The following is a 26,237-nucleotide window of genomic DNA, read 5'->3' as shown; positions in this document are numbered from 1 at the left end:
AAAAAATTGAACAGAACGAAAAAAATTATTAATATAAAGTTGATGTTATTTTTATAGGATAATGATGTTAGACTAAATTGTTTATGATATTTTTTAAAAAAATGCAACTATAAATAGTAATAACATATTTGAATAAAACATTGATATTCAAACCTTCGACGACGAGTATGACAATACAGATGAAATTGAACACTCGGTGAACATGAACACAGACGATGGAGATGATGACGAAAGATATAAATCCTACGCAAACCCGATTCATTGTCATATCTAACAAGTCATCAAAATTATATATTTAATTTTGAGTGGTGAAGACAAAGAAGAAAAAGATTTGCACAGTTGATTCATGTACACAGTTAGCACATTCGTATTCAAAATAACCTTTACTAAACTCGTGTTCAATTCAATGAGGCAACTAATTGTGCATTCAACAAACTGCTTTTTTGTTAGTGTTATTCATTTAGATTTTTTTAAAAACATTTAAAATTTATTTATTATTTTTTAAAAAATTTGAATCTAAAAACATTTAAAAAAATAATTAGTTTTTTAAAAAAACTATATGAATACAACATTAAAATTTGAATTCAAAAAATTAAAATTAAGAAAAGCGTGAAAATTAAAAGTTGATTAAAAAAAAGAAATATATAAATACAAGATAGGTAAAGAAGAAAAGAAGCACCCTATAAAATAAATGCCCCTTTTCCATTTTCCTATTAGAATTCTTGATTATTTGGATTCATCACCACCTGTATCAAGAAAACTCAACAAAAATCCACTAACAATCCTCCTTGCTAAAGGATTAGGAATATTTCGGCACAATCGCCCATCTACGTATGCAACGATACCAGACAGCACAAATTTGCCAATTCCCCATTTCCACACCAGTTTCACCTTCTGTTTATTTCCAGTACTGGGGGACTCAACAATCGCGCTTCTCTTCATCTTCCTTTGTTTTTTCCTTCAACTTGATGCTACTCACAAAATTGCCAGCCTGCTTGCGAAGGAAACGAATTGCAAAACTCACAAAAAGGTGCTCACACAAAGTCAGCACTGTTGGTCCTATCCGCCATTCCTGCTAACAAGTATCATGATTGAAGAGTTGCTCGAACATCAATTGAAACTAGAAACTAAAGAATATATTCTACAATCAGATTTGATATTATTATTATTACAAGTATCTTGGATAGATGTTATTATGATTTGATTATGGGAAAGATTTTCTATCATATTTATTTCAGCTATATGAAAGGGTGGAAGATTGTATTCCATGCAATCAATGTATGTTCAATCGAATGTTCTCGTCTACTATTCTAACACTTAAAAAATTCAACAGTAAATATAAACTTTACTGCTATTTTAAAATATATATTGAATTTCTATACGACAAAGTGCTTCATAAAACTAGATTCTTGAATAACAGGAGCACACGGTAGATTATGACAATTAGTTTACTCAATTAGGACTTGATTTGATAAGATAACAAATATTTGTAGATTAGCTAGGATGAGATTCTCCATCCCTCACAATCAGTAGGGGTGTGATTTGCTCTTTGTCGAAGGAATCTTCCACCACCTCTGCGATCTCCAGTGAAACAGTGGCTGAGAAATCCATTGGCAGTATCGCTTCTCTCTCCGGAAGCGACTTTTCAACTCTGCAGATTACCACCCATAAATTAAAGAGCGGAATTATCTTCAGTTGGCTCAATCGACCAAGATCGTTACTCGTTACTTGAGGTCATGGAAAATTTGGTTATCTCACTGGCGAACTACCAGCACCAAACCTCTCCGACTCTTCATACAAAACCTGGACAACCGAAAACTCCATTGTTCTTGCCTGGCTCTTCAATTCAATGGTGCCCACTATCATTTGGCGCTACTTCTGCAGAAATATTTCTTCCCATGCGAGCCGCGTCCATTTGACAAGAATTGGACCTGTTCCTTGAAGATTCTTCACCATGTGCCACCTGCAATGCCAAAATTCTGCAGTTCCTAAAGAAAGAACGGGTCTTCCATTTTTTGGCTGGCCTCAACCGCAACCTTGATGATGTTCATGGCCGATTTGCACGTGAACCATTTACCTCACCTGAAGATGCCTTTGCTGGTTAGGCTTGAGGAAATGCGCAAAAAAATGATGATGACGATTTCTCACACCAACAATCTGCCGCTGATGTCTCCACACTTGTGACACACAAAACATTATCCCCTGCTCCGCGCACTTCCAAACGACCTTGGTGTGAGCACTGTAAGCGCCCATACCATATAAAAGATAAGTGCTGGGAAATACATGGGAAGCCCGCGAAATGGCAGCCCAGAAAGAAAGGCGATGTACATGGGTTTCAGCCCCAAACCATCCAGGATCATTCTGGAAATTCTGGCACTTCAACACCATTCACCATAGACCAAATTGGGCAGATTGAACAGCACTGTTGATTCCGGTGCATCCAACCACATGACCTCTGATCCCAGCTTATTTTGCACTTTTAGTCATTATCCTGACCACACATCTGTGAAAATTTCAAATGGGTCGATCACTCACCTTGTTTGCTATTGGTAGTGTCAGTCTATTTTTAAAAGTATTATCCCGAATTTTGTTCTTCATGTTCCTTCCTTGACATGCAACCTCATTTCTATTAGTAAATCCACACTTGATAATAATTGTGTTGCTGCTTCTGCCTCTGTTTCTTGGTCTAGGGACATCATCAATTAGACCATCCCATTTTTTGGTATTTAAAGTGACCGTTTCCTTCATTATTCAATAATAAACATCTTGGTATTTCGGGACACCCTCCAGTCACTACCTCCCAAGGAAATATGGTTTCTGATCTTTATTGTTGATCACACACGGATCACTTGGGTTTACCTCCTCATCAACAAATGTGACAAGTAAAATCTTCAAAGTATTCCACAAAATGATTCAAAACACATTTTCACACAAACATTCAAGCTCTTTGCATATATAATGGTAGAGTATACTTCAATAGCATCCAGTGTGACCCACAACAAAATGGAATATCCGAAAAAAAAAAACGTCATCTGTTGGAAGTTGCCCAAGCCTTACCCCATCAATTTCTTACCAAGTCGACCTCAAAATTTTGCAACACCTTTATCCCTCATTCACAAATATCCTCGCCTTTCTATAACCCATTTAACTTCCACTAAAAACCTTTGGTTGCCACAGCCGAAGCAAACCAGATCCACGAGCCATCAAAACCATCTTTACTGGTTATTCTTAATCAGTGCTACCGCCCTCAAACCCGAAAATACATGTCTCTCGGGATGTCACTTTTCTTGAAGGCACGCCTTACTTCACCTCCACTTCACTTCATGAGGGAACTTGGATGAAGCTTGTTAGGATAATCTACCTCTTCACACAACTGATCCTATTCATTTAACTCTTCCGACAACAAATCCAATCTCAGTTGATCCTCATACACTTAATCCTCCAGAACATATTTCAGGTTCGGAAACAAGGGAATAATCAATACACAACGAGAGTTACAAGTCTACTCAAGATAACCTCAAGATACAAAAAACATTGTGAATCCTAACCAGTCAAGAAGATGAACCGATAATGGATCCTCCGTCAGGTAATAAAAAACTATCTCGAAGTTTGTTTCCTATTTTCTAATTCATCATCATCAATTTGTGCTTTCACCTCGAATTTGTTAGTGTAAAAATTTTCAGGACTGTTCAAGATACTCTTACTGTCACTGAATAGAAGACAACGATCCACGAAGAAATGCACCCACCAAGGCAAAATAATACCTGAAGTTTGGTGGAATTATCACAGAGAAAAACAAAGTGGGATGCAAATGGATATTCACTATGAAATATAGGACTGATGGTTTAATCGAATGATACAAGGCTCACCTTGTAGCCAGGGGATTAACTCAAACCTATGGCATTGACTACATTGAAACCTTTGCTCATGTTGCCAAACATAACACTGTTTGAATTCTTCTATCATTGGCAGCAATTCTTGATTGACCACTACATCAGCTCGATATAAGAATGCCTACTTAAATGGTGGATCTGAAGAGGAAGTCTAAAAGAGTCAACCGCCGGGACTAAAGAACAATTGGGAACTTGAACAACATGCAAGCCTCAGAAGTCCTTTAATGGGCTGAAACAGTCCCCACGTGCTTGGTTTGGCAGATTCTCCGAGGTAGCTAAGAAATCTGGATATGTTCGGGACGAACAAATATACCCTCTTCATCAAACACTCTCAGAATTAGAATCATACTGTACGTTGATGACATCATTGTCACTGACAATGACAACAAAGAAATGACAAATATAAAACTTATGATGGCAAAAGAATTTGATGTTAAAGATCTTGGAATACTGAAATATTTTTTAGGAGTGGAAATTGTCAGAAGTAAAGAAGGTATATTCGTTAATATTGAGATGCAAACCTAGCAATATACCCGTCGAGCTAGAAAACAAAGAGAAGATGTTTGAGAGAAAAATCGTGGACATGGAACAATATCACAACTTGTGAGAAAACTCATTTACCTCTCACACGCTCACCAGATATTGTCTTTGTAGTCAGTCTAGTAATCAATACATGCAATCATCAGGTCAAGGACAATCGATGCCATGTATAGAATTCTGAAATACTTGGAAAAAACTCCTGGAAAAGGGTAACTCTTTGCCTATCATGATGACCGATAAGTAAACACATTCACAGATGCAGATCGAGCTGGATCTAAATCTAATCGAAAGCCTACATTCACGTACTGAACCAATGTATGGGGAAATATGGTTACTTAGCATAGCAAAAAACTGTCGTAGCAAAAAGTAGCGCATTTACAGAATACAGAGACGTGGCCCGTGGAGTTTGTGAACTTAATATAATAAAGAAAAAGGGGTAACCTCAGTGTTGAATATGTCCATACTTCTCACCAATTGACCGACATACTCACCAAAAGACTACCAAAACAGACTGGTGAATTCTTTGATGGCAAACTTGAGATCTTCAACATTTACAGCCAAGCTTGAGGGAACGTGTAGATTATGATAATTAGTTTACTGAATCATGACTTTATTTGATAAGATAAATTGATTTGGATAAGATACTATATTTTTAAATTAGGTAGAATGAGATTCTCTATCCTTTAATCAGTGTGTTGTTAATTGTTATTTTCTCTTTGTAACTATAAAAGGATGTACGTACTAATTTAATGAATAGACAATTACCGATTGTTAACTACTCTACACACGCTGTTAAAAACTAAAAATAGTTCCAAATTTGCCTTAAATAACCAAAATAAGCATCGAGAAGTAGTAATCAGAGCACAAGCATACCCTTTCTCCTCGCATATATCGAAGGGAATTAGGTGTTGTTTCCCCTTTCAACAGGGCTTTGCTTGCAAGAAAGCCATTAACAGATTCCATGATCTCATTTATAAGAGCACTGCTAGGAGGTAGGTTCTTGAGAATAACCTGGATGACCAACAAAATATAAAATATTATTGGTAGCACTAACAATAAACATTGTGAGAGAGAAGGAAGCACAAAAAAAAATTTGACGGATTTTAAATTTGAACACATAGGTTTAGTACAAGAGGGGAAAAACGGAACCAACTAGATATTACCAAATTGTCGACGACTTTGACCCTGAGATATTCTTGTTTATACATCGTATCTAACATTGCTTGCAGGTAACCTTCAATGTACAACTGCATCGTTCAACATAACTCGTATAAAAAATTTGTACAAAGACATTTCAGCCGTATAAAAATGAACTTAAGACAAGAAAAATGCAAATTTAAATTAATCAAAACAAAAAAAGTATCAAAAGTGCTTTTCTACTTATATTGTTAAATCTTAGTGATGGAACTACAGGTGGAAACAGTAAAGGGAGAAGGGTGAACAAAAATATTTAAAATCTCATGTGAAATTTTATAAACTACGAGTTTCACCACCCAAAATCAATTCAGTCGCTTCATCCTGCCACCTTTGTCTAGCCTCACCACCTATCTTCTGAAATCTTGGATCCTTGGGTGATCTAGTATATACTCCTAAAGAAACAAGAATGGAATAATGTAACAGGAGAGGGCAGATAACTCCACTTGCCTCATCAATTCCAGGACTTCTATCAAGCTTAATTTTCCTATCAGGGCCACCTTCCATGAAAGCATTACCCAACACTGTTGGTTCCATTGCTAATTTAAGAATTCCTTGGTGGAAACCACCAACCTGATAGAAATTAGACACTCGAACAGTAAGTTTTAAAGATCCAAAAATTAGAATACGACATAAATAGAAGGAAAAAAAGAGAGAGAGAGATGCAGATGAATGACACCATTCCACTAAAACCACTCTTTTCTGCTCCCTTGAGGACAGAGTCTGATACTTCAGTCACTGCAGCAAATAGTATATTCGACCCAGCTGTTTTCAACTGCAGTTAGGACAGATTTTAAAATTATTTTGGCACGGTGATTACTACACCGAAGAAATAGTCTTCTTAGTAAGGAAAAAGGACCTACAGTTTTTCCCAGATCACCAAAGTAACGCCTTGTTCCGGAAAAACCCTTGTTATCAATGAATTTGCTTATGAGCTTGAGTGTCCCTTATGCACATAAAAAGGAATCAGACCAGAATCATATTGCAACAAAACCATTTCAGCAATTTGAAACAAGAAATTTATTTCAGTTTACATTATAAATATCCAAAAAACACAATTAAAAGTAAAAGCAATATTATTTCTAAAAAGTATAGCAAGTTCTGTTTCTCGGAGATGACTGCATTTCATTCAGAAGGAATCTTCAAATATCTCCCTAGATACTGTGTCCATAAGTTGATAAGGCTTCAATTTTAGCAGGCTCAAAACACAACTTTTATTTTTTAAAAGTCACAAATTAATAAACCCTTGAAATCTAATCAATTGGGATTGTCACATGATAACCCTGTTTAATTTAGTTGCATATAATAAATTTCCAACCTTGCATAATCAACACAATTTCTAAAGTAATTCTTATACAGAAATGATGATTTTTTGACTATTCTATTTATTATGAAAATGCTGCAACGTAGAATCATTTGAGGTCCTACACAAATGCACAAGGCAATTACTCTATTTAGATATGAAATCACAGCTTTTCAGAGGAACGTGACCACCATGAGGTAGCAGAGAATTCTTATACCATAGAAAATTAACTTTCTTTTAAAGTCTAACATTCCACACCAGCCTCATTCAATGCTATATACAGCTGCCCACAGAAAGAATATCTAACACAACATTCTATCAATCAGTCAAAAACACTAACAGTGTTTTCACATTGTTCTACCTCATACAAAAGAAAAGGATCGGATAATTATATATGGTATTAGCCAACTTTATAGAATTAGTCTGCCAAATTGTGCTTGTGATAAAATAAAATTTAAAACAATGCCACAGAGAAAAAAAAGATGATAATTTCAAGCAATATGGCAACCATGAACTCAAAACGCACCCTATGTATTACATGATCAGTAAACTATAAGAAAGCCACAAAACACAGTGCAGATATCCGCTCTTACTTTCCATGCAATAAATAGAGAAGATATACCTAAGGTCACGCCAGGAAGATTTATGCCACTTGAAGGATCAAAAAACACATCTAATGAGGATGAAGCTGAATCATCAAATATAGAAGCAAAAGCTGGAGGAAGCAATGGGCTACCCTTTGCCATATAAATTGCTCTCATGGAATACCTGTGAAACATAAACACAATTTAGACAAGCAAACTTAATTGAATAAAGGAAGGTGACAAACTTAATTGAATAAAGTAAGGTGACAACAGAACCCAACATATTACCACGAATAATGCTGCGCACACTTAATGGTCAATTCGCGCAAGGTAATCATAGCATGTGTAACAAGGACTCCATTGAGCTCAACAGTCTTACTTTGGATGGCCGGCATCTGCGTAGAGTCAGAGAAGTCCCATGCAAAGATCATAATAATTCCCAAAAAAGACATTGACATCATAAAAAGGGGAATTTTTATAAAAGCAACCGCTTCCATACCTTAATCACACTATGGAGTAAAGACCGTAGAGTGTCTTGAGTTGAACTATAGCTGTAATACAATTCCCCCGGAAGGAAGCTTGCCACAATCTGTCACATGACAGAGCATTAGAAATTAGCCTATTGCTGTTCAGGAAAAGAAAACAGCTTAGAGATCAAATATCATACCTTAATTGGGTGGATTTCAAAATGATCAAAGTAGTACTGTTGACGAGGAACACTTGAGTCACTGAGAGAGCTCCTCCAAAATGGAACAATTTTCATTAGTGTTTCCTCATCAAGGTTCAAGGTTAGAGGCTGCAAAGAGGACGACGAACAACGATCAGCTCGTTTCATGACCCTGAATAAAACACATAGAGCTACACCAAATTATCCAAGTTACCAGCAGCACAATGGATAGATGCTTCACTTGTTTAACATGGGAGCTGGATGGACGTAAAATAATCATGATGCGGAGTATGCAATCATTTGCATCCGACTTTTCTGATTGATGCCTACGAAGCATTGTTGCAAAAGGAGCACCGACCCACTTCTCATCGACACTCAATGACTGCATGTGTTAGTCATATTCACCACAGTAAGCACTTAGATATGGTGGGATTCTAGTATCAAGTACATCACAATATTTCAGATTTAACAAAAACACACCACATGGATGGGAATGAGAGATTATTAATGGAAAACAAAAAACCTGGACATACCTGTATTCGGATCTGATTATAGTTATGCCGGCTAGTGAACATACAATCACAATTAATCCTCTCAAATCTTCCGATTAATATTGGCACATCATCGGATGGTTCGCTTTTATCTACCTCCTTCAGAAGATAAAAAAAAAGTAAAGCATTAGGTCATAAAGTTAATAAGGAAAACTAGGGTTTCTTCACGTGAAGGCTACTTTCTCTTATGACAAGTTTTACAATCGTGGTATTTCATCATCAGCTAGTTAGTTAACCGTTAACATGCAGATTTCCGAGCCAGTCAAAATTTCATTCCACCAGAGGGCACACCAGGTGCACAATGTCAGTTTTTTGATGTAGAGGGCTCATCAAACGTTTGACTAGCTCTACATACCTCAAAGAACAGAGCAACAAGCTTTATACATTAAACTTAGAGTTGCCTTGAATTACATCAAAACTCAAAGATATCATGTTTGCACAACTGATTCATAAATTAAACTAACCTGCTTGGCATGCTCAAGCAAGTGAACAGCCAAATAAGAGATTCTCAGCCGCATCTTTGTTCGGGTGCCATATGGCTCATTCACCTTATGACTATCAGAGAAGTCACAAATTCTCAAAATCCGAGTGACACCTTCTGCATATACTTCATAACCTACCTTTACAGTTTCTCTGTGCAGTTGTTGACCATAGGTGGTTTGTTTTTGGTCTTTCTTTTCAAGTGGTATGTGAAACCCCAGACCTCTCGTCTGCTTATTCCGATAAAATGGTTTCCATGATCGAACCTTATCCAAGTTAATTTCACGCAGCAAATGCACATCTGCCAGAAGAAAAAAAAGATATAACTGCACATCCAATGCATAACAAGATTGATTACAAGCTCGTGTGGTTTTGCAAACATTAGTTCTTTCATTTTCTCCAAGGCTCCTATAACATGATATCACTTGAGTGCAAACAACTGCCCAAAATAATCAATTTAGTGATCACAAACTGCTCAGATCTAGTTTGAATAATTCAATTCTGCGCTGACTTTTATGTTTAATCTAAACAGTTAAGCTTTATACCTACATCTCATAAGAAAACTTTAACAAAGAAAACCACTGTTCAGCAGTCATCTCATAAGAAAACTTTAGTGTTTCTTCTAACATTTACATCGAATTCACAGTTCAGCAATCAGAGATGTTAAATACGCAACCATATCAAATTTGGATAGCAGAAGTATCCTTAGCATGAATAAGCCAATCAAACCATCATTACTAGCAGCAACAATTTTTCGTAAATTAAAGAATGGCTATTAACTTAAGCCGCCAATGCTGCCATTGTCGAGATATCGTAAAAGTACTCATTCATCTGTGTCACTACAAGAATAATGCGTAATCATCAAGGATTTCCAGGAACATCGTCTTCAACAGTACTGATAGCACAAAATTGAAAAAAGAGTCTCAATCTACACAGAAATCTAACCGCTAATCATTATCTTAAGAAAGCTAACAATCACAAAGAACAGAAACTACCATCAAGTTGAATAACTAATTTATGCGGAAGAGTCAGATCATCCCAGACATAACCCACACTAACTCCAGCTCCTAAAGCTTCTGGTGCTGATGAACCCTGATGGGAAATTATAAAGAGTTACATGAGCATGCCCGTGCAGCCATGCTGACTAAATTTGAGAATAATAAACAGTGAAATGGAACCTTTTGATAGTAAGCTATAGGAGTATCATGTAAACGGTTCTCTATTCGATAGGGCAGATTTGTATCTGGCGACCTATGAAAGTGCAAAACAATGGAAGACCCTTCTTCTACTACATGAACTACTGCATAGTGGGAAAAATTGTTCTCATTTGATAGGTGATTTTCAGGGTATTCTGAGGATTTACTGAATTTCAGGTAAAAGCGCCCCAATGAAGCCACACACACTGGCCCTGACCAACTCAGTCCACTTTCATTCAGTTGGAATTGAATGAAGAGAGAGACATCGTCTTGAGATTTTGTATGCTTTCGGAGAAGATTCTCAATAGCGTTGAATTCTCTCTTATTTTTCATTACCTTTTTCAACCTTAAAGCTATCCGCTGCTTGCTGTTGATAGCAATAGACTCTTCCATTCCCTTTTTCAATAAATCAAAACATAAAATCAAAGTACAGGTCATTGCTTTTACATAACACAATCCAATAGACAGGTTGCCAGCAATAGAACAGTTAGATCAAACCTCCATATAGCATTGCCGGACAGTGATAATTTCTTCCGATTCATTGCACACAACATAGCGTGAGCTCAAAGTTACAATCTGAGACAGAGCCTCTTTGCCAGTGGATGGCCTCAGAGAGACCCCCAACCTCATAATAGTTTTTAATCCAGAAATATCTTCTACTTCAAGATCTATTTCTGCAAGGCCTGATAAAGCATCCAAGTCTAATTGTGTATCACATGCTTTTTCCTCCAACAATTTCAGCCGCAATTTGGGGGATCTGAAATTGCAAAAAGATCACCACAAATCTCCACATACGAATGAAAAATAAGTATTTTAACAGTTCTCTGCATGGATATTCTACATCTTTATTTATGTACAGATGAGCTCAAACTTTACCATGCATCACCTCCACCAGAAGAGAGATGGAAAAATCTAGAAAATAAACAGTGAGAAATTGGTTCTGCCATGTTTACAGTAAGAAAATCCAAAGAATGTTAAATAAAGTAGGAAGAATCCCAAAATCTATGCTTGCAAATCCTTGTTCCACAAATCAGAACTGTAATGTCAGTACGTATGTAATTTTCTTCATTTTTTGTTTGAAGAGTAAACTTCAAATTTTCAATGTTTGCAGGCAGCATTTGATGTGCACATGAATTACTTAGGTGGTTCAACAATTTTTACATTATCCAGTAAAAGAACAATAGGATCTCACCCATGAGATCTTATTTTTCATCTCAAAAATAAATTAATAACACATATGTATATGCAATATCATGCTTTTGTGAAAAAAAAAAGTATTTTCTTTTGTGTCTTTCTGTTTTGACCCGAGATCAGATTTTTGACCTGCCCAACAATGTCAATGATGAAAATCAAGACCTTCAATATTTATAGTCAGAGTTGTTATAATAACAACAACAGCAATAATAATAATAATAACAATTCCAAATGAGAAGTTATTACAGCATATGCACATAAAAACTAATCCGCATATGTCCATCATGAGACAGTGACATCTTTTACGAAAACACCAAACACTAGCTTCAATAAAAATAAGATAGAAATTAGAAAGAACAAAGACATTTACTTCATAAACCACGAAGCGATGGAATTAGGAGGCAAATATGATCCCAACTCTGGAGGAATGCTTGAAACAAATCTTTTCATGTCTTCGCTGAAAAACAAGTATCTTGTTTACGACCAGGTTGAATGTAAGTTCACATAATAAGCAATCAACTGCTTACCTAGAAAAAGATTTTTGTTTAGAAACAAAGCAAAATAACATTGCGTCGGTATTGTTTTGCAACGCGTACGACGTCAAAACAACAACCTGCAAGCAAGCCCAATAAAATTTTATGAGTTTCAGCTTAGTATATTGTATCAAAGTTACATTAGTAGCTAAGTACCTTTAATGTGCCTCTGTGCCCACGAGACAGTCTCAGTGTTGCAAAGTATTTCCCACCATCAAAGTCCAGCTCAATGTCCAAGTGAGGGATATCATGTTTTTGCTTTTGTAATTTTCTAACCCAGTCACTGCTGTTGACAGGTTTACTTCTCGAATCAAAAGAAGTTAGAGTAACGGTAAAATAAATGGTTTCAGGGTTAGCATAAAAGTTAGCAGTCGATCCACATGGAATAGTTGAATTACTCCACGTGTTTCTGTCATCCGTGCTAGGCTGCAGATCTGCAACAAGGTGAAAGTAAGAATATAATATCTAGGAAGCTAAAGAAAATATAGAATGTTTTCTTACTTCAATCACCTTTATCAGTCAAATTAACACGTATTTCTGTGTGTAGTAAATTTGAAACTTGAATTGTAGGAAGAACAAAAATTTCCTTCTGCTCTTGCATTGCAAGTGGTGAACTTTTATTTCCGGGGGCATGACCAAAGGTATCAGGATTTATAACAGGCATTCCCTTTCCAACAGTTAGTATCAGGAAATGAATATTAGCAACTACTACTTCTTCAGATTTGAGAACACAATTTGCACTTCTTAGGGAATGCTTCACTGAATCGACAGAAAACGCCTTTCTCACTTTGTAACTTAATTTATCAAATACACCAGATAGGTGAACAGGCTTTCCACCTTTAAGATCATCTGACCACTCCACAAGTGATTGATTCAAAATTTTCAAACTATCGTCAATATTTGGCCTAAAAGAGAAAATAAAGTTTCCTGCAGTTCAAATTGAAATTTAATTAGTCCTGGGTAAAACACAAGCCAATCCAGGATTTTCCTGCCCTTTAGTGTGAACAAAAGTAATTCTGACATACAATGCATATACAAATACATAAGGATGATAATGCATTGAAGTTGACTCATATATTATTTTAAGGGTACAGATTCCTAGTATCAATATAATATGACAATTGCAGTATTCAGAATAAGAACCCTAAAGTATTCAAAGAACTGATCATTAGAACAGCAATTTTAAGCATTTTAGAAATTAAAAAACATTCGCATGTTGATGCATAAACCAGTAAAACAAATCATAAGCTACTGATAAAATTAAGGTATATCTTCGTTGAGAAATGAAGGTCTCTCATATTTTTGTCGTATTTTTTGTTGTTAAAGGTTGTACTAATTGATGAGTAAAATACCAATTATTTATCATTTTTGTTTTATACAATTACCACAACATTTCAAGAGAAAGGTATCAAACTTAAAAAAAGGGAACTGATTCAGTTTAAGATGTTTTTAACAAAATTACCGTTCATCAAAAGAATGTGGTCCAACGGATTCAAAATAAATTGTTCTTATCAAATAAAAATAATATCTGCTTTGCCCTCATAAACTGTAACCACCTCTTATCAAATTGGTTGACAAAAAAATCAACAGATTTCATATACTTACTGAGAGAAGTTTCACTGGTGTATTCATCTATGCATCTTGTGGGTTAGTTCAGGTTTCAATTTTCATATACAGCTTTTGACATTAGGCGGCAAGCATACTTACACTTTCAAATTTAAGTTTAATTACTATATCTGAGTACTGATAATGGAGAAACAAGCAGATAGGCTCACCAACGCTAAGAGATGTCAAAGCCTTTTTCAGTCCACCAGACGAATCAACAGCATTAAAGGCAGTCAGAGAATCATCAATGACATCTCCAGCTTTCAGCGTCAATGAAGCAGCATCTGTTTCTTTATGTTGAGGCCTTTGAAAGCGCAGTTCCAATGAGAAATCAGTTTCATTGTGTATTTTAAGCATAGGAGCGACAATAATTGATATACCATCCTACAAATAGCACAGGAAAAGGGAATACATTAGCTCCAATTAAACAAGAAATAAGTATCCACTGTTAGAAGACAAGAATGACAGAGATGAATACATACCTCAATTCCCCTAGATATTTCAACAACAATAAGAGGACCAGGAAAGGACTTAGAATCTGATTGAGAACACAAAGCGAAAATTAAAGCTAATTTGCACCAACCATGTCACCCAGAAATATCATTACAATTTTATTATATGCCAAACAAGGAACAGTAGCCACCACCTCTTCCACTAGATACCACTATAAAACTGCAAATCAAGAGGAAGTTATCTTACCTTGTGATGAAATAATTCGTGTCCTCCAAGCAAATTTCCGAGTTTCTAGAAGTGAAAGATGAATTGGAGAAGTTGAAAGGAATCCTTGGTTTCTAAGTTGTAATGAAAAGTAAGATGATTCTGGCGGTCTTGCCAAAGCTAAGTGCCTTTACAATGTTTTAGACAAGTTAACAAAATGCCATGTGGTAAACTGAAATAAAATATTCGTCAACGATAGTAATAGTAGAATACATATGATTGTATACAAAAGGAGAAATAGTAAAGAGATTATAAATGTAGGACAAACAAGATAGGTATTCGAGACCTTCGGCAAAAAAAAAACACTGAAATAAACATGTTGAATTGAGAACTAGTGAAGAAAATAGAACAGTAAAAGGTTCAAGTTCCTCTGATTTTTTTTTAAAGAAAAGTTCCTCTGATATTTGACTATCCAAAAGTAAAATCTTTAATGAGAACTTAATATAACACACAGATCCCCGTGTGATGATAGAATGTTAGAATATACACATCATGATTGAATTACCAAGTAGGGTTGTGGTATACATAACCTTTACCAAAGAATTAGCTTACTACTGAATTATTTTCTTTTTCTGCTACTACCTGTGTAGTATGCACAAAATTCCAGTACCATTATCTGATGGTTCTCGTAATAAATTGATCACAAATACCTTATGCCAAAGTATATGTAAGCATACACAGACGAAGATGTTTTTAGAGATCTTGACCTTTCAAAAAACTTTTAAACAAGTTTGTTATCCCGGTTCAAGCTGAAAAGGTTTGAACAAATATCAACTGCATAACTTCTTGTTAGTCCATTTTCCACTGTTAACGAGAAGAAACCACCTAAGATGTATATCTTACTAAGAAATTGATGACATAAATACTTGATAATCACTTATAAATACATAAAAAAATCATGAGAAAAAGAGATTACCTCAAAAACACAGTGGCGGACTGATTTGCAGATATTAAAAAATTTTCGTTATTATAAAACTGACAAAGAAGGGTCATACCGGACTGGTTCACAACCTGCAATTTTAAAGAGTGCCAATTTTACATCTTTATAAGTCATAAAAACCAAATTTATGCTGGAAGTTGGATATTGCATCCTAAGTTCTGGAGGCTATCAAAAGTGCATCGATATCGTATAACAAAATGAAAAATGAGGAAAGTTAACCAAGTATTTGTATTGAAGTCAAACGATTAAAAAAAATTGACCCAGGCTCTTATGGTCCATACATAGGCCACATTATAAAATAGCATGCATATGATGAGCCAATCATGAACAAATAACCACTCCAAACTGAAGTGATTGAAATGATTTTATTTACTCTCTGGAGGAAGCATCAAATTTATATTGATCACAGTTTGGTTTGCCTCAGCTGTCCATGGGCTAAGGGACAAAACTAAGCAAATCTGCATTGGAACTCATCACATCCATTATACACTAGCCTCAAGTTTCCTCTCACTAGGCTCCACACCTCAGACATCTGCAGTCATAATTTTGCTTCTGTAAACAACAAAAGTATTCTGAGCAGCGTCTTAGCCAAAAGGCATGGTTTATAGAAGTCAGTTACTAAGTCATTGATGTTTAACTTATTCGAGTTTAATAAGATAAGCAAACAAAAATCAAATAAAAAAGGAAGGAAAAAAAAGAGAAACATCTAAACAACTAGAAAACAAGAAAAATTAACTTGCATTGCATTTGAAATGTACTGAACGGGTCCATATGATATATTCTGGTTTCAGTGAAAGAGCCACTTCATCTTATCTACTCATGCATGGAAAAGTAAATTAAGAACCTTTCCACAATTGGTCGAAACCACAGGTTTTTTAACCGCATAAGGACCGGCAATATCCAGTTCCCCAATCACAAATAGAAGGATATCCAATGAAAGCTCACTTACTGAGAAGTTCACCTGCCAATACCACAACAATCACTATATGAATAAATTGAGCTTACAATCTTATTGAATGAATAAGCTATTAAACACAATACACTAGACCTCCTTGATTTTGGCATAGAAATGACTACGCACTCCATGCATATTTTCTGAACCTTGAATATAAAACTTGGAACAATAGAAACTGTAGAATTCAAATTGTTGAACGAAGTCCATCCTGCATACATGTACATTAAATAATAACTGGATAAAATCAAAGGATCTATATGAAAATTATGAAAAAACAGTAATTGTAGCTGAAAATAATTATGATATATCTAATGCAACCCTGAACTATGAAACTTTTACCATGAATTTCTCTCAGCATCAAAGTAATACAGCACAATTACTGACGTGTTCATAACCCTGAGTTTAGATTTTGATATCTGTATGATTGTCTGATTGGGCACAACAGATCCCTGGAGAAGTGGGAACTTTTCTTCTGTATTTAAAAGCTCATGGACGATGGTTAGAGTGACCTTATCGAGTGTAATTGTGATACCTAAAAGGTTTCTATTAGTTTTTGAGTCTCCCAATTCAGAGATATTTGAATCACTTTGAAGATTTGTCTCAGATGAATCCCATGAAATATTTGGCAACATATTATTACCCGGACCAGGGTCACTAAACACTTTCCACTTGAATAAATTTCCTGGCTTGCTGACAAATTCAAGAACTCCGTCAGTAAAAGCAACTGCACAGCCATTATTTTTATTCAGAAGGTGAAATGTCCTTTTAGCTAGAGGACTGGAAAATTCTAGCTCAACAGCATCCTCAAAGGCGTCATTTTCAAAAGAAATCATTCTCCAAAGTGCGGACTCATTATCACTAGAGCAAGAGATGTCAACAAATCTTGATCTTGGATTGGAACTCAATCGCAGTGATTTCCCAGAATCATCTTTAGCATACAACGAAATCAGGGAAAAGTACTGAGCTTTTGACTTCCACTGCCTCAGGTTATGATACTTTACCTAACACATGTTCAATGAACAATAAAAAGACAAGATTAAGGCGTTACAGACCCAACCATAGTAAAGTAGCACAAAAAATCCTCTTTTGTATAAGATAAAGATTGTGGCTGAGAGGGGCGAAGAATAGTTCTTAATCAACTCCAAAACAGATTACATAGAGTAAAATCACATACTGTCAGCAATACATTATTTTCAACAGTTATCTAACTAGGTGAGAATGAATAATAAGGTTTCATAAAAATACCAGGTAAGAAAAAAAATCAAATGGCAACGATGTAAGTGGCTGATCCAGAGATGTAATTATAATTTTGGACAACATTACCTAATAGATTAGTTAGTGGGATCATAACTTCTGACATGCCAGTAATTTGTATGAATGAACCAACTACCGATATTAGCACTATGGGAGAGAAAACCATGCTTTATTATCTCAACGTGCTATGAACTCGATATAGGCCATGGAAAGTGAAATTCATGCCCCATACTTAGATCACACAATTACCCATTTTCTTTACCAGGTGCATGACGTGCACGATTCAAGCAAACTGCTGATCATTAACAATGAGGTGTAGAGCACAAACTATAAATTGAAGATATTAAATTCCTAAAACTTTTTTTTCTTCTTCGAACTCTCTCCTCAGGGACCAAATGAGGTTCACCTTCATCCTCGAACATTGATGGTGTAGCATCATATGAAAATACATTCCAAGGCTAAGTTTGGTTTGATTTTGTGTTTCCCAGAAATATTTCGGAATAATATATTGGAAAATGTGATTGTGTTAGCTTTCATTTTTTGAACGATATATTACTTATTGTAGAGATGCCATATCATGCAAGAATGTTAAGAGTTAGCGATGTAACTTACATCAGAAATATATTAGATAATTTGTAAAAAATTAGAAGTAGAGTTTTTTCATTGTGGTAGAATATAATATAATAATAAAATATTTTCAGAGATTAGCGAAAATTTTAATTGATAACAATTATGTCATCAAAAAATGTAAAAGAACATAACATATATTTTTGGAGAAAAGGGGGCTTAATGTTTAGTTTTTATCTGGAAATGAAGAAGGATGAGGAAAAAATGAATGGAAGCATACCCCGACATTCTGGTTTGACAATGTTTTAGAAGTCTCAATCAATTCATATAATCGCGAATGGAACTGTTTGGTGCAAAATTAGGAAGTAAGACACCTGGTGAAAGACATACAGGAGGAAAAACTTCTTGAAAAATCTTTTGGTAAGAGCAAAGGAGGAAAGAAGTAAAGTTAGATATATATTTCATTTTCTCGAGTGAGAAACATCAGGGAGCCTCACATCTAAAATGAGGTTAGGCCCCATTTAAATATGCTACAGTAAATACCCATAAAATTTAAAAAAGAGCAAAGAAACGAGAGAATAGGTGAGAGAACAGAAGAAAGTGTGATTTGGCACTTCAACTATTTTACTCAAGCTGGATCTTAAAATATTCATCGAAGTGACTCAAGTCAAATAATGACAATTAAAGCCTGAAAGGAAAGTTCAAAAATTATTTATTCCAAGTTCTAAAGACAAATCATATAACAGTTCCAGTCTGGCAATTTTAAACATAATAAGTCCGCATCCAAAAATGGGAAAGTGGGCACAGCTAACTATCCAACCAACATCCATATAGCATCATGTGATTTGAAAATGAATCAAGCAAACCACACAATACAGAAACAAAGAAACAAAACAGATGATTACCTAATGTTGATAGAAAGAGTGTATTCTATCATGCAATTGTTCACAATAACACAAAATTATTTATACCAAAAGCAAAAAGTGCGTGTCTGAAGTCTTTTAATCTCAAATATATCCTCTTATAAAGTGTTTCCTAAATCAAACTTGACCATGGAATATAGTTCCATAAGACTTCACCACTTAACAAAAGTGCAAAAATTAAGAAAGGCTGATGTTAAAGCATCTTACTCTGAAAAGAGCCCGCTTCCCCACAAGTGAATAATGAATTGTCCCGGCTATATCATATTTATTTTCTGAACCTTCAACTGCAATATACATGTGTTGTTCGGTATCTTGGATGGCGACAATTGTTCCTGTGTAAGTTTCAAGAATACCTTAGCAATAGCTCAGTAAACGAATATCCTAGATAAACCTAGACAAATACCGTCAGGAATAATTTCTTCAGCACTTCCTTCTGGTTCATGGTGATTTGACTGTTTGTCTGATTCTACTTTGAAAGTTTTCTCTCTGTTTGAAACTTTAGAGATGGATTCATAAGCAGAAAGTATCATCTGAATTAAAGAATCCAAATGAATGAAACGAACTTCGCAGAGAAATCAAAAGTAACATGTAGCTGTACAAGAGATTAACAGAATCAAAAACTCGTTAATAGCTTAGAAAAATTACAAGTCTCGTACTAATATTTCTTGAGCATTTCTTGCAATAACCACCCAACATGCTTCAACGGATTTGATTGAAAAAAATGAGACGATATTGGTTCCATTATTTGTTCACGTTCTTTCCACTAAATTATTATATGCACAAGGCAACATTACCAACCTTCACAACAATTGTATCACCTCAAAAAGTTCCCTTCCAATGTTCTTAGTCTTGGAAAGAAATAAACATTTAGACACTAATCTTTTAAACCTTTTAACATTTTTTAGGTTTACAATAAACATGAAATGCAAGAATGAGGTACAATTTAGGTGATATTTTTAGCAAGATTAACTCATCCAATGAAATTGCTCGCCTTTATTTCTGACAAAGTGATACTCATATCAAACCCTGAAATGGAGCCATTCCCAACCCAAATATCATCTTTAAAGAATGCATCATTAGTCTGATCTCTTGTTACTGGCTCCTCAACTGCTAAAAAACATTTCAAATCTTTCACTATAGAATTCTGACTAAAGTGCGAGTTTTTATGTCGTAGGCTACTCATGGAACTGTCGATGTTAAAACCCTTTTCAGAGCTTGGCAGACTTGAGCCACTTGCATCAGCATGGCCTGATAGGATAGCCTCTTTATTTCCAAGCAAGGATGAAGAATCCTTGCCATTGAAGTTGGAAGAAGAATCTTCAGAAACTATGGGAGAAAAAAGAGAGCTTTGAGTGACTTTGGCTTTATGCTCCATTCCTCCATGCATGAATCGGGAAATCATGGAAAACTTGGGAATTCCCATTGAAAATTTTCTCGCCATATTTAACAGTTTGAGGTTCAGATTAAAGTCAACCTCAAATAGGACTTCCTGAAGTCTGCCTGCATCACAAATACACATCATAGTTCACCAATACATTAGAACATTCGCAATAAGAAATTTGTTTTTTACCATATTCATCCCTTGCCACAAGTATGAGAGATAGATGTGAAAGAAACAAAGAGAACACTTCCAGACAATCCCGTATAGTTTCTAGAAGATGAACTTGCTGGGGTTTTATCCCAAGATGACTGTCTAGAGCAGCTGTATCCTTGACTTGACGCGAAAATACAACGTGTTCAAATGATTGACCAGCAGACCAAAGTTCAAAGATGCAGTTACAGTATGATGTACAGCATTCAACGAACAATGCCGCAGCCATTGCTTCGAGTAACAAAGAACCACCCTATTGAAAAGAAGCATGCATCTATGGGTGAATTGGTCGAACAATGATTTTATGGATTACACATATGAACAAGTGGCAAATTAGGGAGTTTCATTAATTGAGAGGCAAAACTGAAAGGATGGTATTGTAACACGAGTAAAAGTCTTATCTTATGAAGAGGTACAGCACCTTGGACCGCCAAGAGAAATTTTGGAATGCTCCCCCAACGGAAAATTCTGCACTAAAATCCTCCGACTTTTGTTCACTAACCAAAATATCCTTTACTTCCCACCCAACCATATAAAGTCCAGATATGCAGATAATTGCTGAAAACCAATGATCCACTAGCCCTTCCGCGTTCACCTCCAAGGGAAAATCCCCCAACATGTGCGTGGTTTTGCCATGAGAACACGATAGATCATCTGTACTGTTCATCCCTATCGATGGAAAGTCTTTACCGGATCTTAAGCATAAATGTACTCTACTATGTTTAATCGCCGCCTCGGCTAAGAAATTTAGAGCGCATAACAGATTTTTTAGCTCATATTTATCGAACCTTCTTTCAGAATCGGCCAAATATCTGAAAATGATGGATCGAATTCCAGTTACATCAACGATGAAGTCCATATCTCCTCCTTTTATATTGAATTCCGTCATCAATTGTTGAAGAGAGAAGTAAATTCCAAGACCGGAAGCATCATGTGTGGCTGAAATTCTACCAATTTCTCTCTCAATAGGCATTACATTCATAAAATTCTGCAGATTGAAACTTTCCCTTGAATTATGAAGAACGAAGTCAAATGATTTTAGCTCACAAGTGCTGTGAACAACAAATTGAGTGCTTGTAACAACTGATTCACGGCTGACTATGCTCAAGCCTGTTTCTCCACTCCCAGAATCAGAATAAATTGATGTTCTGCTGGGTAATTCTTGATAGCTTGGGCCATCACCTGATCCAAACATGGCAAAGGCGAGTGACTCGTAAAAGACTCCAGAAAATACCTGGGAAAAACATTATTATGTTGTGATTACAGAAAAATCAATCAAATGTCTTCCCTGGAATGATAAAAAAAATTAATGCTTTTTGATTATGTAAATCCAAATTGGATAATTAATTACAAGTCAAGGAATTGGACAAAACACGGTAAAAGTGACACAAAGACAAACACAAGAATAAGGACACAAATGGAGGTAAAACACCAGGCATATGGTAGCACTAAAAAAAGATAAATAGTACAGAGTTGTAAACTCACAGGACCAACATTTTCCCCTCTTTACTGTACCTTATAACTTGAAAAACAATGATGATAAAGAGGTAAATACTGTATCAGTTCCTAAAGAATGTATCCGAATTTTGTAGCAAAGCTTATTTCTATTTGTCACTACTCAGCATTCAGGCGTCTGTACAATAATCAGAATAACCGATCCATAAACCTTATTTAATAATATAAGTTTCAGTCATATAAACTGTTGCATTTATTCACTTCATCCTTCCAATTTTTATTTTGCCCACAACACCTTCTTTGATTTTTCTTCCATGTAATAGCTGATCCAAGATATCAAAATTTCGTACACTCGGGTTGCTTTAAGAACTCTACTAAATTCGTAATCCTTCTCCTTTAAGTTATTTCTCAATGATCAAACTTCTAATGACGGCTCCTTAAGTTTCTCTGATCAAGTGTGTTTTAGTGGAGAAACACAAGAAAAGCAATAAAACCTAATATTATCAATAAAAAAGATGGAGACAAATCACCTTTGTCAAGGTATACCACTCGTCCAAAAACACTAACACAGTAAATCCAGCAGCCACACAACAGAATGTCGTGGATAAAGCAACAATTTTTGAATCATATGAATGAAGGTCCTTCCTGCCATAGATAAGAGAAGATTACAAATCAGGAGATCATCAAACCAGTTGATAGATGAACACTTTTGTAATCAGCATATAGTCAGAACTACCACATCATGGCAACTTTTTGTTCAACTTCTTCTCAATGCCCCCTATGTTACGCTTCAGATGGAACTTAAGATCGCATCTATCAATCTATATGTAAAAGTACAGACTGGGGGAACTAGAACAAAGCAGTTGAAAGGAAAGGAAAGGAAAAACAGTATTATCATTAAAGAAAGAGTTTTCACATACCCAATCCCTCTCTGTTTATATAAAGAATACTTTCCTGATAATTGCATTTCTTTGCTCGCATATGTATGTATATATATATATATAGCTAAATCAGTCAATAAGGAGGCTCACTTGGTGCACATCAAATAAAACATTTATCTATTGGAAAACAAAGCGTTTATTTCCATGGCTTTACCTTTTATTTCTGCTGTCTACGTTATAGCTGGTTTTTCAGTATATCGATGATCTGACGAGAATGTTTTTCATATTTTTCGGTATATCTTGGGGGGGGGGGGGGGGGGGTGGGTAATTACAAGTCCTGGCATATATATAAACTTAATTACCTTACCTTGGTCCTGTACAAAATATTAGCCTAACTTAATCGATACAAATAGGGAATAAAATATTAAAAAAATAATTTACTAGAAATAAATTATTTTCGTTTCCAAATTCACCACACATGCTCTCCAGGGAGGATGGAACAACAAAATAACAAAAACAAACATAATTAATTACCGAATTGCTACCTTACTTGAACAGACAGACAATGATAGTTCCCAATTTTGTGAATTGTTTTGAGAAATGACTGTTCAACTGTCAAAGTTCAGAAGCCATTTAACAGATGCCAGTCCATCACAAAGAACTTCCCTTCATTAAAATCTCTATCCGTAAAGAGTTATAGAACTGAAGCAAAGTCAAACAGAAGGGAAAAAAATCAGTTACCTCGTATATTGTAGTCGAGTAGTGATAGGGCTTAATACAACAATTTGGTACTTGTAACTTTCAGCAGATTCAACAAGGTAGGCCTTCAAACCACAAACTTTAAAATATGCACCAAGGGAAATTTGTTCTTGACATTTGTAAGCTTCATTATCGGATTTAGAGGCATCAATTTCTTGGGGTTCCAGAAAAGGATATTCTGCTGCTCTATCACAACCTGCAGCATTTTCACTGGGCAATCCAAGATATTTTTCCGACTTTGGAGATACCACAAGCTCAATGTTGCAGATGTCAAATGTGATGTGCGTAACAAGATGGTCACCCACGTTTTCACTATAGAACTTATTGTTTAATAAAGATATTTGAATGTGAGGACCGGCAATCAATACCCCAATTTGAATATGCTTCCGAGGAAGAATTCTGATGATATCTGATTCAATTTTGCTTGAGTATGATCTACACCTGCTACTCAAATCCCTCACTGATGGATCCTGATCTAAAGTATTCATGACAACATTTTCCCCCATCTTGTCATTCAAAGAAAGAGAACACTGTATTTGTCGAAGAAGCACAATGATGGTGGCTATAGAATTGAAGTCCAGGTCGAAGTTCAGTCTACCGAGAGTCAGGCCACAGTTCCAAAACAAGGAACTACCATAATCGAGGCTGTGATGTGTCAAAGAGCTCTTCACCTCACAAAGAATCCATGGAGTCAGCACATTAGGGATCACTTCTTCAAATTTTGAATAAGATTCTTTCCAATTCAACCACATACTTCTGATAATATGGTCTAAAAGGGGGACTGAAGGTTCACCACTAACATTAGTAGTTTCAGGAAAGTATATAATATGACCAGGCTCCCCCCACACTATCTGCTTCTCATCGAATTTCTTATTCTCCGGTTCTTTTAATTTACTATCCGCACCAGCTTTCACAAGAGGTGAAGAAAGAATCTTCAAACACCCAGATCCAGACATCAAATATTGTTCAGAAACATTTACAGTATATCTTAAGATGAATGCATCTGCCAAAATATGGAATGAAAGTAAATCTTGGTACGAAACTGCTGTAACTGTGACTGCCTTCCTAGAGGTAGAATGTTCTGTTGAATTATTTGGAGAAACAGATACCGAAATTTGTTGGACAATTAAACTGAAACCATTTTCTAAGAGGCAATCTTCCTGAAAAGTGCCACACTTCTGACGAATCTTTGGAGATATGGCCAAAACTTTGTGCAACAAAAAAAGTCTTGAAATGGAACGCAATAAATTCCCTACTACGCACAAAATAAGCACAAGTAGCTGAGACAACTTCCAGAAGGTCCTCTTACCCAGTAGCTCTTCAAAACCGTCATGTGGTCCACGTGATGCCAGTCTGAAGCGTATTATTTGTCGAGCAAATGCAATTGCCTCGAGTGGAAGATCATTTTCAATATTGGAAATAAGTTTCCACTTAGACTTGACAGATCTTGAATATGTCATGTCTCGAGACATCACCTCAGCTGATCTTTTCATTTGATCACTCCCAGGATATCCAACCAGGAGAAGTAAGTTCTGATAGGATTTTAAATATTGCAACCATAAATATGTAAATTTTACTACTTTCATTATTGACAGGTTAGTACATGGAAGCAGAGAACTAAGTCTGCTTGCCACAATATTCCATAATAGCCTTCCATGTCTAATGCATTTAGATTCTTTGGATAAGCGTGCATAAAACAGCAACATGATACAGAGATCTGCTGGAGAAAATATATAATTTAACCTTGGAACACGTACACAAATGCTTGTTAACTGAAGATTTGTCACATTAACTAAAGCTGACATATTTGTCGCTGGCATAATAGAGCTCGAGTGGTTTTCACCATTCAATCTAATCCCAAAGCTGTCAATATCAACGACAAATGAACTCTCTTCAGAAGGCACAAAAAGTGAACCCATGAATCCTCTGACAAAACAAATATGACCGAAGTTCTGCGATCCTGCTTCAATTTTTTTCACATACAATGAGAATGCATTATGTGAATTCGGAAATTGAAAAAAGACACGGACATCATGAAACTGAATCTGGGAGTGTGCAAATAAAGTATTCAGTAAGGACTCTTTCCATGTTCTTGTGGTAATGTCGGTAATCTTTCTAAGGGAGGCATGAAAGGTACAACCCTGAAACATCAAAGACAAAAGTACTATGCTTGAAATTTCCTCAAAATAAAACAAATTTACAAAATATAAACTCACGCACAAATCCACGACATGATAAACATTGTATAATTGTGTATTTTATTCAAAAGATAATATTTTTTCAAATCAGGATTGACATTATTAGAATTAATATATATATTTATACGATTTTACAATAATTTAATCATAGGATATTGTCTATCATATTTATCCAATTTATTTTCGTCTATACAAAAAAGGTGGTGCTTATAACATAAATATAAACTAAAAGAGATAATTTTAGGCCATTAGACATT

The 26,237-nt window shown here is 35.5% G+C and overlaps 1 protein-coding gene across 1 annotated transcript in view; it reads right to left on the bottom strand.

Moving 5' to 3' along the window:
* Positions 1–604: 604 nt before the first annotated feature.
* Positions 605–26,237, bottom strand: part of LOC140826471 (uncharacterized) — a 33,655-nt gene continuing 8,022 nt past the window's right edge. Inside the window, 35 exon segments of the mRNA XM_073188787.1 lie at positions 605–937; positions 939–1,072; positions 5,307–5,444; positions 5,597–5,680; positions 6,078–6,200; positions 6,307–6,402; positions 6,491–6,573; positions 7,553–7,698; positions 7,803–7,909; positions 8,014–8,103; positions 8,182–8,310; positions 8,396–8,563; positions 8,715–8,831; positions 9,197–9,513; positions 10,208–10,304; positions 10,391–10,804; positions 10,907–11,165; positions 11,973–12,059; positions 12,130–12,215; positions 12,292–12,569; positions 12,646–13,062; positions 13,911–14,124; positions 14,223–14,278; positions 14,440–14,585; positions 15,374–15,468; positions 16,242–16,358; positions 16,446–16,560; positions 16,692–17,353; positions 19,304–19,428; positions 19,500–19,626; positions 20,088–20,596; positions 20,667–20,940; positions 21,109–21,921; positions 22,673–22,787; positions 23,765–25,923. Of these exon segments, the coding sequence (XP_073044888.1) occupies positions 727–937; positions 939–1,072; positions 5,307–5,444; positions 5,597–5,680; positions 6,078–6,200; positions 6,307–6,402; positions 6,491–6,573; positions 7,553–7,698; positions 7,803–7,909; positions 8,014–8,103; positions 8,182–8,310; positions 8,396–8,563; positions 8,715–8,831; positions 9,197–9,513; positions 10,208–10,304; positions 10,391–10,804; positions 10,907–11,165; positions 11,973–12,059; positions 12,130–12,215; positions 12,292–12,569; positions 12,646–13,062; positions 13,911–14,124; positions 14,223–14,278; positions 14,440–14,585; positions 15,374–15,468; positions 16,242–16,358; positions 16,446–16,560; positions 16,692–17,353; positions 19,304–19,428; positions 19,500–19,626; positions 20,088–20,596; positions 20,667–20,940; positions 21,109–21,921; positions 22,673–22,787; positions 23,765–25,923 (9,108 nt within the window). The 3' untranslated portion in view covers positions 605–726.

The sequence above is a fragment of the Primulina eburnea genome, chromosome 3 (assembly GCF_022965805.1).
Source record: "Primulina eburnea isolate SZY01 chromosome 3, ASM2296580v1, whole genome shotgun sequence".
Lineage (NCBI taxonomy): Eukaryota > Viridiplantae > Streptophyta > Magnoliopsida > Lamiales > Gesneriaceae > Primulina > Primulina eburnea.
Note: the sequence above shows the minus strand (reverse complement) of the source record. Positions and strands in the feature narration are given on the sequence as shown.